The 17,659-nt window shown below is 46.9% G+C and overlaps 1 protein-coding gene across 3 annotated transcripts in view; it reads left to right on the top strand.

Annotated features, from left to right (window-relative positions):
- LOC130121435 (growth hormone receptor-like) overlaps nucleotides 1-16,100 on the top strand; it is a 43,864-nt gene extending 27,764 nt beyond the window's left edge. For 2 of the 3 annotated variants that reach the window (XM_056290216.1, XM_056290215.1), the window contains 7 exons: nucleotides 960-1,095; nucleotides 4,288-4,454; nucleotides 6,338-6,516; nucleotides 8,339-8,483; nucleotides 8,679-8,769; nucleotides 10,381-10,450; nucleotides 10,687-12,394. In XM_056290216.1, the coding sequence (XP_056146191.1) occupies nucleotides 1,010-1,095; nucleotides 4,288-4,454; nucleotides 6,338-6,516; nucleotides 8,339-8,483; nucleotides 8,679-8,769; nucleotides 10,381-10,450; nucleotides 10,687-11,586 (1,638 nt within the window). In that variant the 5' untranslated portion in view covers nucleotides 960-1,009 and the 3' untranslated portion in view covers nucleotides 11,587-12,394. Of the gene's footprint in view, nucleotides 1-959; nucleotides 1,096-4,287; nucleotides 4,455-6,337; nucleotides 6,517-8,338; nucleotides 8,484-8,678; nucleotides 8,770-10,380; nucleotides 10,451-10,686; nucleotides 12,395-15,550 lie in introns of those variants that run through there. The other variant, XM_056290217.1, reaches the window with a different exon arrangement.
- The last annotated feature ends 1,559 nt before the right edge of the window (nucleotides 16,101-17,659 follow it).

Genomic DNA, 17,659 nt, shown 5'->3' with positions numbered 1-17,659 from the left:
AGCACTCCTTTATCCTTTCTCCCAGTCTCCTTATCTCTCCCACACTCGTCCACACAAACACACTCTCTCTTTCTCTCCCTCTCGTTGTTTCTCTCTCAAACGCTCTCATTCCTCCTTTCTCTCTCTTCCTGTCTTCCCCCTTTCTCTCTCCCTCTCCCTTTCTTTCTCTGTCTCTCTCTGTCTTTGTCTTTCTCCCTTTCTCTCTTTCTCTTTCTCCCTTTCTCTGTTTGTCTTTCTCTCTCTGTCTCTCTCTCTCTGTCTCTCTCTGTTTGTCTTTTTCTTTCTCTCCCGCTCTCCCCCCCTCCCTCTCTCTCTCTCTCTCACTAATGTTAAGACAGAATTAATAATCAATACCATTTCCAAGTAAGCGATGAAATTGTTGCTTTAACCGTCCTGTACAGTGATTTTTTTTTGTCATGGAAAAATTTTTTGTGACTTTTTTCAGTCTTTTTAATAAATGCTTTTTAAAAAATAAAAATCTCTCTGTCTGTTTGTCTGTCTCTCTCTTTCTCTCTCTCTCTGTCTGTCTATCTGTCTGTCTGTCTGTCTCTCTGTCTGTCTGTCTGTCTCTCTCTCTCTCTCTGTCTGTCTGTCTGTCTGTCTGTCTGTCTGTCTCTGTCTGTCTGTCTCTGTCTCTCTCTCTCTCTCTGTCTGTCTATCTGTCTCTCTCTGTCTGTCTGTCTGTCTGTCTGTCTCTGTCTGTCTGTCTCTGTCTCTCTCTCTCTCTCTGTCTGTCTATCTGTCTCTCTCTGTCTGTCTGTCTGTCTGTCTGTCTGTCTGTCTGTCTGTCTGTCTGTCTGTCTGTCTGTCTGTCTGTCTCTCTCGGTCTGTCTGTCTGTCTGTCTGTCTGTCTGTCTGTCTGTCTGTCTGTCTGTCTGTCTCTCTCGGTCTGTCTGTCTGTCTGTCTGTCTGTCTGTCTGTCTGTCTGTCTGTCTGTCTGTCTGTCTCCCATTAAACAGCAGTGCTTCCCGAGCAGCGCCCCCGTCTCTCGGGCTGTGTCTCTGTCAACATGGAGACTTTCCACTGCAGATGGAATGTCGGAACTTTCCAGAACCTCTCGCAGCCTGGACGCCTGAGACTGCTGTACACCACCGAGTGAGGCGCTCACATGACAGCACTTACCATTCAACAGTATCGAAAAAAACAAACAAAACACAAATGATCACAGATTTAAAATAAAAAAAGAACAAAAATAAAGCAAATGCACAACATAGCAGGACACCATGTCTCACAAACAGTCTAACTACGTCTGAGTGTGTGTGTCTGTGTGTGTGTCTGTGTGTGTCTGTGTGTGAAGAGTGAAGAACACCAGTCACACCAGGAATCAGGAACTGCACAGTCAATACACACACGGTAGCAGGCTGTCTCTCATTATAATATATGTATCATAATACTACGATAAACAAAAATCTGTGCACACCAAAATAATGTCTGCCGCCTTCCTCCTCCTCCTTCCTCGCCTGACCCCCGGGGGGGGGGGGGGCTGGGAGGAATAGCGTGACCCTCCCACGTGCTACGTGCCCCTGGTGAAACTCTTCACTGTCAGGTGAAAACAGCGGCTGGTGACTCCACATGTACCGGAGGAGGCATGTGGTAGTCTTCAGCCCTCCCCGGATCGGCAGAGGGGGTGGAGCAGCGACCGGGACGGCGCAGAAGAGTTGGGAAATTGGCTAAGTACAATTGGGGGGGGGGGTTAAAAAAATCTCATCTCATCTCATCTCATCATCAGCCGCTTCTCCCAGGACGGGTCGCGGTGGCAGCAAGCTAAGTAGGGCAATCCAGACGTCCCTCTCCCCAGCATCGCCCTCCAGCTGCTCCTGGGGGATCCCAAGGCGTTCCCAGGCCTGATTGGACATGTAGTACCTCCAGCGATTTCTGGGTCTACTCCGGGGTCTCCTCCCAGTTGGCCGTGCCTGGTAAACCTCCAAAGGAAGGTGCACAGGAGGCATCCTAATCAGATGCCCAAACCACCTCAACTGGCTCCTTTCGACGCAATGCAGCAGCGGCTCTACTCCGAGCTCCCTGCGGATGTCCGAGCTCCTCACCTTATCTCTAAGGCTGAGTCCAGACACCCTACAGAGGAAACTCATTTCAGTCGCTTGTATCCGCCATCTCACCCTTTCGGTCACTACCCAAACCTCATGACCATAGGTGAGGGTTGGAACGATGATTGACTGGTAAATTGAGAGCTTTGCTTCAGGCTCAGCTCCCTTCTTCACCACAGCGGTCCGGTACAACGTCCGCATTACTGCTGATGCTGCACCAATCCACCTGTCAATCTCCCGCTCCATCCTACCTTCATTCGTGAACAAGACCCCGAGATACTTGAACTCCTTCACTTGAGGCAACAACTCATCCCCAACCCGGAGCTAGTAATCCATTATTTTTCGGTAGAGAACCATGGCCTCAGACTTGGAGGTGCTGACTCTTATCCCGGCCATTTCACACACAGCTGCAAACCGCCCCAGTGCGGTTTGCCAACTAAACCACATCGTCTGCGAAGAGCAGAGATGTAGTTCTGAGGTTCCCAAAACAGACACACTCCTCACCTTGGCTGCGCCTGGAGATCCTGTCCATGAATATCACAAACAGAATCGGAGACAAAGGGCAACCTTGGCGGAGTTTGACACCCACCGAAAACGTGTTTGACTTTGTGCCGAGAATGCGGACACCGCTCTCACTTTGATTATACAACGACTATGCGGCTTGTAGCAACTGCCCCGGTACCCCACACTCCCGTAGTACTTCCCACAGAGAGCCCCGGGGTACACGGTCGTAAACCTTCTCCAAGTCCGCAAAACACATCTAGACTTGCTGGTCAAACTCCCATGCCTCCCCCTCAGCACTCCCGCAAAGGTAAAGAGTTGGTCTGTTGGTTCACGGCCAGGACGGGATCCGCATTGTTTCTCCTTGATCTGAGGTTTGACAATTGGTCGAAGCCTCATTTCCAGCACCCTAGAGTAGATTTCCCAAGGGCGGCTGAGCAATGTGATGCCCCGATAATTGGAGCATACCCTCCGGTCTCCCTTTTTACATATGGGAACCACCACCCCAGTCTTCCACTCCACAGGTACTGTCTCCAACTTCCACGCGACACTGAAGAGGCGTGTCAACCAAGACAGCCCAACAATGTCCAGAGCCTTCAGCATCTCAGGGCGAATCTCATCCACACCCGGCGCCTTGCCACCAAGGAGCTCATCATCTAGCACAGTAATTAATTCTGAGGCAATGTATAGTATACTGAGATGCTATTTAGCAAAACCCCTGCGCCCTGTTCAGCATTGGCAGATTTCTATACCACTCAGCCAACAGTAAAGGGAACACCAGTAGATTACTGGATTAAGCTGAATACAGCTGCCGCAGCAGCTTGCAGACGCTCGAATGGGCAGGGAAGCAAAATGGACAATATGGGTGCAGAAATAGCTATGCTGTTCATTAGAAACTGTCCTGATTCTACTGTCGCCTGTGTTTTCAAATGTGAGCCCATATGTAATTAGTCACTCACAGAGGTGCAGGACGCTATCTATGAACATTAAAGAGAGCACCAAGTGAAGGAATCAAATGCAAATATGGCCAAAGCACATGTCCTCGAGGTAGCTGAATGGGCTAGCATTTAGCTTAGCCCGTCCCGCTTCCATGTCCTGTCAGACCGCCCGGTGTTAGCTCTTCGGGCACAGCTCCAGGAAGGGCCATGGTTCCTTTGCCCACAGGACGTAACAGACCAAGCTCTCCCTGCTGATCCAGCACCAGCTCTCCCAGTCATCAAACGAAGACAAACTTAGACGCAGATGTGGACAAATACACTGCATGAGCGGTACTGGGTGAGGCCGCCACAAACGTGAATTTGCGCCGCCGTCTTCCCACCACTTTTGAATATTGCACTCCTCCCATGTCTTACAGAGTTAGACAAGTTGTTTTGGAAATGACAGCGAGAGCTTAAATGCATTTTGAGATCCTACATTCAAATCCAAAAGCAGAAGATTATTTAAGCTTTGTCAAATAGATTTAAGAAAAATAAAAAATCCTCCCATTCAAAGACAGAACACCTGAGGTAAAAGACGTTTTTGGTCGTTGTTCTCAAAGGGCAACAAGATTCCCCCACATTCCTAACGTTTACATTATGATCAGAAAATCTGCATAAGGAACATTTACAAATTAAGTATCGAGACAGTAAACTGTGCGCTGATAAATGGAAATGCTCAATGAGTGAAGCACCGTTTCTTGTCACCTCATTCCTTTAGTGCATGCAGTGTTTAAAAGCCCATGCTGTCTTTCCAACCATTGCAGAATCATCAATGAGTGGAGTGAGTGTCCCCACTACAGCTCTGACAGAGAAAATGAATGCTTCTTCAGTGAGAACTACACAACCATCTGGAAGTACTATAAAGTACAGCTTCGCTCGGAGGATCAAACGGTGCTTTATGACGAGGATCGCTTCACCGTTGAAAACATTGGTAAGCTGGGCCAACTTAATTCGTTGGGCTCAAGTTGGCTGGTAAAATCTAATAGCACATCCAAACCATGATTGACCACTTGTCAAAGTAGCTGGTGAAGTTGATTACTTTAGCATTCACAGTAAACATTGAAGTAAATTTCAAATCCCTTGAAATAATCCAAATAGTGTCACTACAAACTTGATCATTTTAATCCAACAGATGTGCTCATCTGCTGCTTATGTATTGTCATTTAGAACCAAAGATGTTACAGTGTTACAATTTCATTTAGCAGACACTTTTATCCAACGCGACGTACATCTGAGAGTTAATACAGCACAAGCAAGGATCTAGTCAGGAGACGACAACGCAAGTACCTGCTAAAAAACTAGATTCAAGTCCGATAGGACGTAGTAGGTGTCAACAGGCAGTGCACAAAAGCAATGCATAAGGTGCATAGAAGCAATATATATATATATATATATATATATATATATATATATATATATATATATATATATATATATATATATATATATATATATATACCACCAGGTGTGTCGGTGTTGGAAAAGATAGAGAGGGACTCAGTGGATCAAATGGAGTTTGGTAACTCCCACTGGGGAACTACAGAAGAGAAGAGAAGAGAAGAGTCTGGCTAGTGACTTTGGGCCCCGTTGTGGCGGAAGTGCCAAGCGCCTGAGTGGGACTGAGTGTAGACCTGAATGAGGGAGCTCGGGTAGGGGGGAGCCGTTTTAGTTGCTGTTTTGTAAGCGAGCATTAAGGTTTTGAATTTGATTTGGGCAGCAACTGGGAGCCAGTGGAGGGATATGAACAGCGGAGTGACATGTGCTGTTTTGGGTTGGTTGAAGACCAGATGTGCCGTCGCTTTCTGGATCACTTGCAGAGGTTTGAAAGTGCATGCAGGGAGACCTGCCAGTAAGGAGTTACAGTAGTCAATGTGTGATATCACAAGAGCCTGTACCAGGAGTTGTGCTGCATGCTCAGACAGGTAGGGTCTAATTTTCCTGATGTTGTACAGGGAAAATCGGCACGACTGAGCAATCGAGGCCACGTGAACCTTAAAGGTTAGTTGGTCATCAGTCATGACACCCAGGTTTCGGGCAGACTTTGTGGGCATGAGTTGGGTTGATCCGAGCTGGATATTGATCTGTTGTTGAAAGGATGGACTGGCTTGGATGACAAGGAGCTGTCCTGGATAAGCCATGCGGTTTGGACACTTCTCCCCTCCAAGATACTCTAAAAGATCTCCCTGAGAGGTGGGACATGAACCAGCAGAGGGCAGATCTCAGGATCTGCCCTCTGCTGAGTGAGTGTGGAGCTCAGTGAGTGTGGAGAGGAGGATCTGGTGGTTAACCGTGTCAAAGGCAATTGACGGCTCTAACAGCAATAAAGCTGAGGACTGACCAGCAGCTCTAGCCAAACGCAGTGATTCTGTCAGCGACAGGAGTGCAGTCTCGGTAGAGGGACCACTTAAAGCCAGACTGATTCAGATCATACAGATTGTTCTCAGAAAGGAATTCAGAGACTTGGTTAAAGACCGTTCGCTCAAGTATTTTTGAAAGAAAGGGTAGGAATGAAAGTGTTAGAATTTCTCCAAAGACCACTTCTGCAGGGGAAGGGTGCTTAGGATCATACTTAGTTATGAACAAAGACAAAGATGGTCACTGATTGTTTGAATAATTGTGTCCTACATGCTTGTAGCCAACAATCTTCAGGGCCATTGTCGCCCGTTAGGTGAGTGTGGTAGAGTAAGACAGCAAATGGCGTAGATTAAGACAGTATTGAAGAACACAAGTACTGTTGGTTTTTCAATGAGGTTTAAAACCACTCATGGGTTGCCGTTGCTAAAAGCTAACACTGTGAATGAACCCCTTCCTCAGTGCGACCAGATCCACCAGTCAGGCTAAACTGGGCACTTCTGAATATGAGTTTGACTGGGACTCACTTTGACGTACTGATGAACTGGGAGCCACCACAAACTGCAGATGTGCATATGGGTTGGATGAGACTGCAGTATGAGGTCCAATACCGGGCGGTTGGCTCGGACCGGTGGAAAGAGGTGGGTGTTTGTTTGTTCGTTTGTGTAATTGAATAAATTGGGATTTCCATATATCACTACTGTGGGAGTCACCGCAGATGTGGTCTAAGTATTGTACACCGAATCTGTCTTTTTTCTGGCCAGTTATGCTCCAGCTTCAAATTATGAACAGTAATGCTAAACTGATGAATGATATGGTATTCCTGAGATGTTGTTGAACTCCTTCGGATAAAATAAAAGAATCATGTAAAACCTGGAGAACCTGGTAATATGTAGACTAGCTTTCTAGTCAGGAAAAATACCTGGAAAATTACAAAATTGCTCAAAAGTATTGGAAATAGTATTGACGTAATGGAAAATTGTAAAGTTAGGTTATAAAATTGTATTTTTGCAAGCTGAGATGGCATATTTTAGTGTGATTTGTAGCTGATATTGCATTTTAGTTCATATTTTTAGGTGCTGTGGTTGGAAGTCATTAGCTAAGAGTTGCACAGTCTTTTTGGAAATTGTTGAGGCTTCCACCGACAGTTAATACTGTATACTAAAACCTTACGTGAGCAACAGCTGTCATGTATATCCAAGCACAAATCGTGGGAAAATGTCCTTAAATGTCTTGGAAAGGGTGAGAACCGAGACGTCCAGGTAGCGCAGCGGTCCATTCCATTGCCTATCAACACGGGAATCTCCGGTTCGAGTTACCTCCGGCTTGGTCGGGCGTCCCCTGTGTAATGTTTGTACTTTGTTTGAGTTCCATGCTCAGACTGTTCCACAAGTTTACCCCACAGATTGAAATGCCCATGCTCTTCAAAGTTGTACCAGCACATAATTTCTTGAAGTTTAATTTGCTTCTCAAATTATATTCCCCTTCTCTATCTGAGAATATGTTTTGTATATTACTCGGTAGTAGATTGTTTTTTGCTTTGAGCAATATTTGTGCTGTGTTAAATACTACTAAATCGGCGCGTCCGGGTGGTGGGGCGGTCTATTCCGTTGCCTACCAACACGGGGGTCGCCCGTTCGAATCCCCGTGTTACCTCCGGCTTGGTCGGGCGTCCCTACAGACACAGTTGGCCGTGTCTGCGGGTGGGAAGCCGGATGTGAGTATGTGTCCTGGTCGCTGCACTAGCGCCTCCTCTGGTCGGTCGGGAAGTACAGAATGAACAGGTTTGGACCTAAAACCGACCCCTGGGGTACACCACAAGTAATATCCATGCATGACGAGTTATGGTCACCTGTCTTTAGAAACTGCTCCCTGTTACGTAATTACGTAGCTTCTTAGCCAATTCTGCACCACCCCTCTGACACTACGCCTTTCCTATTTATCTATTAATCTGTTGGGAGCAATGGCATCCCAAGCTTCTTTCTTTTTAGGTCTATAAATATTCCCACGGCAAACTTTTTTGGTCTAAGCAATTAATTATTACTGCAATTAATTCAGTGAGCATCAGAGATAAAGATCTGTTTGGTCGAAACCCGTACTGACTATCGGTCAGCAGATTGTGCTTCTCAATGAATTTGTCTAGTCTAGCAGCAACTAGTTTTCCCAATATGTTGGAGAATTGTGACAATAATGAAATCGATCGGTAGTTTGTAAATTGGTGTCTATCTCCAGTTTTATATAAGGGTATCACTTTTGCGATTTTCATTTTGCTTGGAACTTGTTTTTGTGTTTTTGATAATGAAGACAAGACTACAAAAAATTCCTTAATTTTCTAGTTGTGGTACTCGTTTATGATTCATTTGCGACGATGACTCGTTTATTTTTGTTAAACTCAACGACAGAGCTCTCAAACTGAGGCGTTCTCAGAAGACATGCTCAGGAAATCTGTGTTCTGCACCACAGGTCGGCCTCGATAAGGACACGCAGCGTTCACTCTACGGGCTTCAGACTAATGTGGACCATGAGGTCAGAGTAAGGTGCAGGATGCTTGGGTTCATACAGTTTGGAGAATTCAGTGATTCTCTGTTCATCCATGTGCCATCAAAAGGTAATGCTGAGTGTTACACATCTGTCCTTCATTTACTTGATATTATCTCCCTCATGCATTATATTCATTATGTTTTGGTTGTGCATGTGGTTTTGTGTGTGTGTGTGTGTGTGTGTGTGTGTGTGTGTGTGTGTGTGTGTGTGTGTGTGTGTGTGTGTGTGTGTGTGTGTGTGTGTGTGTGTTTACTTTCCATAGCGTCTAGATTCCCTGTTGGTGTCGTCCTCATCTTTGCTGCCTTGTGTTTGGTGGGTGTCCTGATGCTGATCATTGTCTCCAAGCAGCAGAAGTAAGAAACTTGCATCAGTTACACTTGTGTAAGGCTTGGTCTAGAAAGACTAAAAAGCTACAGGGACGTCCGGGTAGCGTAGCGGTCTATTCCGTTGCCTAGCAATATGGGGATCGCAGGTTCAAATCCCCGTGTTACCTTCCGGCTTGGTCGGGCATCCCTACAGACGTAATTGGCCGTGTCTGCGGGTGGGAAGCCGGATGTGGGTATGTGTCCTGGTTGCTGCACTAGCGCCTCCTCTGGTCGGTCGGGGTGCCTTTTTGCCTTACTTGTCTTTGAGATGTGATAATTGCTATTTATTATTCCAACCATTATTAACTCGCAGTGTAAAGTGGCCAGTGGATGGAAAATGACCTATCATGGCAACACATTAAAAGTCTGAAAATGCACCAACATTTGAAACTGATGACGTCAAGGTGGCGCAGTGGTTAGCGCAGCTGCCTCAGAGCAAGAAGGTCCTGGGTTCGAGCCCCGGGGAATTCCAACCTTAGGGGGTCGTCCCGGGTCGTCTCGTGTCGTCCTCTGTGTGGAGTTTGCATGTTCTCCCCGTGTCTGCGTGGGTTTCCACCGGGTGCTCCGGTTTCCTCCCACAGTCCAAAGACATGTGGGTCAGGTGAATCAAAGACATGTGGGTCAGGTGAATCAAAGACATGTGGGCCAGGTGAATCGGCCGTACTAAATTGTCCCTTGGTGTGAACGTGTGTGGGTGTCGGCCCTGTGATGGCCTGGTGGCCTTTCTAGGGTGTCTCGCCACCTGCTGCCCAATAACTGCTGGGATAGGCTCTGGCATCCCCGCGACCCTGAAGAGCAGGATAAGCGGTGTGGATGGATGTGAAGGAGCCCAGTTAATTCATGGGAAAGATAAAAACACCGACCACTTTCTAAATATGTGTTATTTGTGATATTGGGCTATACAAATACAATTGACTGTATGCAGTATGAACACGAGTGAGGGTAGGATGGAGTAGGAGACTTACAGGTGGATTGGTGCAGCATCAGCAGTAATGCGGACGTTGTACAGTTGTGGTGAAGAGGGAGCTGAGCCGGAAGGCAAAGCTCTCAATTTACCAGTCAGTCTTCGTTCCAACCCTCACCTATGGTCATGAGCTTTGGGTAGTGACCGAAAGGGTGAGATCGCGGACATAAGTGGCTGAAATGAGTTTCCTCCGTAGGGTGTCTGGGCTCAGCCTTAGAGATAGGGTGAGGAGCTCAGACATCCGGAGGGAGCTCGGAGTAGAGCCGCTGCCCCTTCACGTCGAAAGGAGCCAGTTGAGGTGGTTCGGGCATCTGATTAGGAGGCCTCCCGGGCACCTTCCTTGGAGGTTGCAGGGCACGGCCAACTGGGAGGAGACCCCAGAGTAGACCCAGAACTCGCTGGAGGGACTACATGTCCAATCTGGCCTGGGAACATCTTGGGATCCCCCAGGAGGAAGTGGAGGGCGTTGCTGGAGAGAGGGACGTCTGGAGTGCCCTACTTAGCTTGCTGCCACCGCGACCCGACCCCAGAGAAGCGGCTGAAGATGAATGAATGAATGAATGAATGAATGAATGTTAGTATAGTTTCCCACTGTCAAAGTAAAGTTAACATAATCTGCTCTGTGCTTCTTTAAGGCTGATGGTCATTCTTTTACCTCCTGTTCCTGGACCTAAAATTGGAGGGATTAACCCAGAACTACTCAAGGTATCTCCTTACATTTGACTCTATACCGGTAAACAAAGGCTGATTTTGGGACAACAGGTTGTACTTCGATGCCCTCTGAGTGTGTTGTGTACCTACACAATTCAGTCAAATATTTGCAGTTTAAATTGTCCAATTCCAGTCACTTCAGATGCACATTTACGTTTTTCAAAACAAAGTCTTATTTAAGCAACATTGGTGTGTCCATTCTGATGGTGGCTCGACTGATTTTGTTGTAGAAAGGCAAGCTGGCTGAAATGACGTCCATCCTGTGTGACCACCATAACTTGAGGCCCGATCTGTACAACAACGACCCTTGGGTGGAGTTCATCGAACTGGATATCGAGGAGCCCAGCGATAGGTTGACGGACATGGATACCGACTGTCTTATGGACCGTCCGTCCCCCAGTTGTTTGCCCCTGTCCATTGGCTTCGGAGATGACGATTCGGGCCGTGCTAGCTGCTGTGACCCGGAACTCTCCTGTGACCCCGAGGCGTCTCCGTTCCACTCGCTTCTCTCAAACCGCAGCCCCAACACAACCGCGTCTGTTGGTGCGGAGGCCTCAGAGCCTATTTCCCCCATCCAAACCCCTGCTCCTGGTGAAGGCCCCAGGGCAGTTCCTGGCAGAGAGGACCTGTACGCCCAAGTTACTGAGGTGAGACCATCTGGAGACGTGCTGTTAACGCCTGAGGAGCAGAAGGAGCCAGAGAAGACCGCAAGTGGAGTTACAGAGGTAGGAGTGAAGGATGGGGAGGAGAAACAAAATGGGATGAAAGAGCATCAGCCGCTGGTAATGAACACAAATGATGGCGGGTACACCTCCAAGGTATATGTTGGTGAAATTAGACCTGAACTGTCCTCAGAGGAAACTAGTGAACCTTGTGAGGGAGAAAACTCACTTTCTGTGCACTCTCAGGTTGTGCAGGACTACCAGAGGCCATATCTCAAATCAGATCTGACCCCCATGCCCTCGCTTTCCCCTGCCACCGTCTACACCATGGTGGAAGGGGTCGACAGGAAGAACAGTCTCCTGCTAACACCAAACCCAGCACCCGCCCTCCAGCTTACCACGCCAAAGGCCATGCCCACCCCAGACGGGTACCTGACCCCTGACTTTTTGGGAGACATCACACCATAGATGAACGGTGCACTGTTGATAGCTGAGGGTAATCCTTCAAAGGTAGTATAGGGCGGGGAAAAGTCTGAGGGTGACAAAGTGTCAAGGAACAGTGACCAGGAGAATTCGGGCATGTCTTAGGGAGCTCAGATGCCTTTTGCTACACAACATCATGAGGTTGACTTCAGCTGAGACGTTGCTAACCAACACAAAAAAATTACAAGTTCACAAAGAAATTGCCAACGGAAAGCATGTTGACAGTCGGTATTACTGCCACTTAAGATCGACATACCTTCAGTTGTCACCTTCTTCAGGTTCGGAAAGTAGCAGGGCTTGCTGTTTAGCAAACAGTCTGACAATGCACTTGAAGAAAAGAATCAAAGAAATAATGAGAAATTATAGTATTAGGGCTTCCGGGTAGCGTAGCGGTATATTCCATTGCCTACCACCACGCGGACCGTCAGTTCGAATCCCCGTGTTAACCTCCGGCTTGGTCGGGCATCCCTACAGACACAGTTGGCCGTATCTGCGGGTTGGAAGCCGGATGTGGGTATGTGTCCTTGTTGCTGCACTAGTGCCTCCTCTGGTCAGTCGGGGGGCCTGTCTGGGGTGGGAAGGGGAACTGGGGAGAATAGCGTGATCCTCCCACGCATTGTGTCCCCCTGGCGAAACTCCTCACTGTCAGGTGAAAAGAAGCGGCTGGTGACTGCACATGTATGGGAGGAGGCATGTGGTAGTCTGCAGCCTTCCCCGGCTTGGCAGAGGGGGTGGAGCAGAGACCGGGACGGCTCGGAAGAGTGGGGTAATTGGACAGGTACAATTGGGGAGAAAAGGGGGGGGGGCTAAATAAATAAATAATTACTATTGTGGCTGGATTCTCAGATACCCTAAAAGCATTACTATAAATCTCACAGCAGCATTACAGATATACAGCATATGGTTATGTATATGGTTTCCCTCCTCACCGTGCATTAGTGTCATCAGTGGCCCATCAGCAAGCAACAATTACTATGGTGTCATGGCGGTTTTCAGGCCATCTTTTCCTGACAGCCATCTTTGACAATATACCGCAAAACTTCAAGGCACAAATAACTTACATGCAAACCGTAATGGACTATGGCCTAGGTCTGGTCTTCCCATCTGCCAAGGCGTTTCTTTGCTTAAAGGATGTAGGAAACAAGTTATGTGGCAACGAGGCCCCTTGCCTTCATAGAATAGACAATCCCTGTGCTCCTTGTCATGGCTGCCTTAAAATAGATCTTGAGAATAATCCCTTTCTTGCTCTATTTCAGCATTCCGATGCACCTTCAGTCTGCCATTGAACGTTGCGTGTGTCCGCTTTCTCAAAATCCAGTAAGACAAAACTGCATCCGTGCCCCCTTCACCCCTATAGGTTGACACAGGTCATGATAACTCCCAACGCTGTGCTGCTGCTGCAGCAAGCAGGAACCGACTTTGTTGCATGGAAGCTCGGCACCGTTGCGCCCAAAGTTCGGCCCACTGACTGCGTAGGACAGTGGACAGCAGGACATTATTCAATCGCATAATGCAGTTTTAATGCCAAAATATCACAATTTTTCTCGCCGCCATCTTGCTGGCAGTTTGCACAGTGGATGAAATTTGGAAACGGAGTCTGCGTATTAGAGACGGGAGGCGGAGCAATGCGTCACTCGCATCCCCTCATGTTGCACTGAGCTGCCCGTTGCTGCCATGCCATTTTCAATATCTTGTATGAAATACAGTGATCTGAGAAATGTATGAGTCACACGGGGGGAGATGTGATCTTGAGAGGAACCAGCTGAAATGACAAAAACCCTCTTGAGGGAAAAATTGTTCAATATGTATCTTGATTTTGGTTTTTTTTGTTTTTGTTTGTTTTTTTAAGTTTGGTCTGTGCTCCATTGTGAATGGGATTGAAATCTGTGCTGGAAACAGCCTCTAGCAGAGCACGAGAGATATGTTGACTACACTTTCCAAAAGCTCTCATGTTGTCTGTTTAAATTCACGGTGGCCCAGTGGCTAGCGCTGCTGCCTCACAGCAAGAAGGTCCTGGGTTCAAACCCCAGACCGCCCCAGGTCCTTCCTGTGTGGAGTTTGCATTTTCTCCCTGTGTCTGTTTGGGTTTCCTCCGGGTGCTCCCGTGTTCTGCCGCCATCAAAAAGACATGCATGCTAGGGCTGATATTCCTGCCCGTGCCCCTGAGCAAGGCAATGGTAAGAAGAACTGGCACCACCTATCTCCCACGTACAATGCCGTCCTTTCATCTCTACCCAGGAGACTCCAAAGCTTAGCCTCCAAGAACAACAGTCGGTCACTAACGACTCCAGCGACTCTCATGACCACTGAATGGAGCACCAACGAAGTCGAAACTAACAACCCCAACGACCGTCGCTGCTAAACATCGGAACACAAAAGAGCCATTGACATCAATAGCTCTGATAATGACTCCAGAGAGACTAACCAGCCAGTCAGTCTAGTCAGGAAGGCACAAACTGATGAGGCCTCTTGGATGAGAGGCGAAACGTCTTCACGGATATTTACCAAGTCCAGTTGCACTTGATTCAACTCCTTTGGATAACCGTGACCTGGATGAACGAGAACATTCATAGACATTGAATTGTACAGACTGTAATGAGATGTGCCCACCGGGCCAATAGGTGGCAGTAGACATTAAGCAGACACTGGAGGGAAAACGTTTACATGAAATTAAATAAGTGTGGCCGTCAATTTGGTTCAGAACTCTCCCAAATGCTCACCGAAAATGAGGATTGTGGCCTTCTAACAAGTCGGAGCCCAGTATAGGTGCAATGTCGAGCAAACCAGCTACGTCAGTTCGACTCTTCCTCGTTTTGGGTTATGGAAATCCTGTCCGTTTTGCATGCTGTCCTGACAATGAGAGATGGGCAGGACAAATTTGCACCTAGGCCCAAAGTGGACACCAAGACTAGTTCCTGTAACCACCACCTCATATTGGGACCGCGGAGCCAACAGGGGAACATTTGTTTTTGGGGTAACCTGTTGTATCAAGGGAACCCTTCAAAGGGAAATTAACACCAGGGAGGCCTTGGTATTGTCTTAAGTGGGCAACACGGTGGCCCAGTGGTCGGCACTGTTGCCTCACAGCAAGAAGGTCCTGGGTTCAAACCCCAAGCTCTCCCAGGTCCTTCCTGTGTGGAGTTTGCATGTTCACCCCGTGTCTGCGTGGGGTTCCCCCGGGTGCTCCGGTTTCCTCCCACCACCAAAAAGACATGCATGTTACTGTTAATACTCCTGCCCGTGCCGCTGAGCAAGGCAGTGGAAAGAAGAACTGGAATTGGTCCCCGGGTGCTGCGGCTGCCCACTGCTCCTATACAACAGGATGGGTTACATGCAGAGAACACATTTCACTGTAACCTGTACAATGTCAAAATAAAGTGGCTTTCTTCTTCTTTCTCTCTTCTCTTCTCCTTCTAAATGTTTTGATACTGGTACCTATTTTAGCTCTGCAAATTCACAACCGGGTCCTTAACACTACGCTTTACACATACGTATATCTTGGTTGAGTAAAAATGTATTCATACTGTGGCTTATCTTCAGTTTTACATGTGTGTGTGCCAAAGACATGTCTGCAGGAAACAAAGTCAGGTGTAGCTCATGTTGTCACTAGCAGGAATCAGGAATCAGGAATCAGGGATCAGGGATCAGGAATCAGGAATCAGGGATCGGGAACATTTGTCATTTCATTGCATGAACGTGCGCACATGAAATAAAACGCAATAGTGCTTCCCCCAGCCCACAGCAGTGCAACGCAGAGACACAACCACATCCAAACTACAACAACACATATAGTCAACATATTATAATAGATAAATAAATAAATAAATAACTGTCCAAGAGAGTGAACGCCAGGATGGCTGTCGGACTGCCGGTCTGCATGGGCTAGCAGTTAGCTTAGCCTGCCCTGCTGCCTCGTCCTGTCTGACCGCTCTCGACGTTTCCTCCTCAGGGGGCAGCTTCCAATCAGGGCCGTGGTCCCTGGGCCCACCGGACGCGGCAGACCAGGCTCCCCCAGCAGAACCCACTTGGGGATTTCCGTGTGGGGATTTCCGTGTGTGTGATTCCGGCATGTCAACCCCCCTCGGCATCTCTCTATTCACAGTGACGCAGTTAGGCTGATGGCGATGTAACACGTGCTCGGCCGTCGCTTCTTCTTCGTGTGTTTTGGCTGGGGTCTGATTATTTGGATTTCACGCTGACGGCCGATGTGCAAAGCCGAACTGCAACGCTTGTCTCATTTCATGCCGTGACACACTGTCCACATAACTTCATTTTCACGACGGATTACCAACTTTTGTTTTTTATTGTTTCGGTTTGACCTCTCGGTGAACCCTCGGTGTGTGTGTTGTGTTGTGGTGTGGTGTGGTGTGTGTGTTGTGTTGTGTGTGAATAGGTCTTAAACCCCCGAGCAGCTGGTTGTCATTACTGGTGAATTTGTAACGTCACTGCACTTAATGTGTTGAAATGTGTGATTATAAATAAAGCTCTTTCTTACTCTCCTCCTGGTGTCCTTACTTCCACACCAGCCATGCCTCCATGATGGGGCCACTTCATTACACCATGTCTGTCTATCTATCTATCTATCTATCTATCTATCTATCTATCTATCTATCTATCTATCTATCTATCTATCTATCTATCTATCTATCTATCTATCTATCTATCTATCTATCTATCTATCTATCTATCTATCTATCTATCTATCTATCTATCTATCTATCTATCTATCTATCTATCTATCTATCTATCTATCTATCTATCTATCTATCTATCTATCTATCTATCTATCTATCTATCTATCTATCTATCTATCTATCTATCTATCTGTCTATCTGTCTATCTGTCTATCTGTCTATCTATCTGTCTGTCTGTCTTTCTGTCTGTCTGTCTGTCTATCTATCTATCTATCTATCTATCTATCTATCTATCTATCTATCTATCTATCTATCTATCTATCTATCTATCTATCTATCTATCTATCTATCTATCTATCTATCTATCTATCTATCTATCTATCTATCTATCTATCTATCTATCTGTACATATTGCCAAAGCATGTCAACAACAACAACACAATACAACAATGATTACAATGATAACAGCAACAACAACAATGATTATGATATTGCAGTTTTTCTCAGTGGCTTTGGTGCATTTCTCACATCACTATTTACATTTGCACAACAGTTAATGCATTTCTCAAAACGATTAGTACAAACTGCAAAACCTAGTGGATAACCTGCAAAAGTGTGTCACTTGCTCAACATGGATAGTTCATTCCTCAAAAGCAAGGATTCACGTCAATGACAGTGTCAGTGTCCTCAAGATGAAAGGTCCTGACACCATTGTTTATGAACAAGACAGTCAAATGGCTTTGTCATGTTTTCATTAGGACAGTTTACTCTGTCAATGTTTTCCAGTGCAAAAACTCAGATCTTGGTGACACTACCTGAAAATGCTCAAGACAGCACGAGATACTATTTACGCAGCCGTTTGAAAACTACAGTAAAGTTACACATTACGGTATTTAGTGAGGTATCTGAGTACAAGACGCTGAATATGTATGTTTCACATTTTTACTGCACATGCTCTTTGCAATTCTAATTGGTTCACAGCATTGTGCAAAAGAAAAAATACACCCTTATTCACAACAAACGTACACTCCCTTTGGGCAGAGCTGTGCACAACTGTGAACAATATTGCCGTACATACTGGAACTGAACACACAACATACACAGACAGTACTGTAAATCATTCATGCTCGTCCAGACCTTCCTCTCTGTCTGGCCACATCGTTTCATCTCCATCACAGCCAACATCCTCTCCTGCAATGCAGCGAGGAAAGCGTCTCCTCCAGTGGCGACTCCACCCTCTGCAGGACTCTGCTGTGATGTCATCACATGCTGCATCCATGGCCGCTAGCAGGGCCATTTGGGTATGTGGATGCCGGTCATATACCTTCCACCTCCAGGAAGAGAAAAACTCCTCTATTGGATGTAGGAATGGTGAGTAGGGGGGGGGGGAGATATTCCACCAGCATCCTATCGTGTGCTGCAAA

This window comes from Lampris incognitus, chromosome 12 (genome assembly GCF_029633865.1).
Source record: "Lampris incognitus isolate fLamInc1 chromosome 12, fLamInc1.hap2, whole genome shotgun sequence".
Taxonomy (NCBI): Eukaryota; Metazoa; Chordata; class Actinopteri; order Lampriformes; family Lampridae; genus Lampris; species Lampris incognitus.
This window is presented reverse-complemented; position numbering and strand designations above follow the sequence as displayed.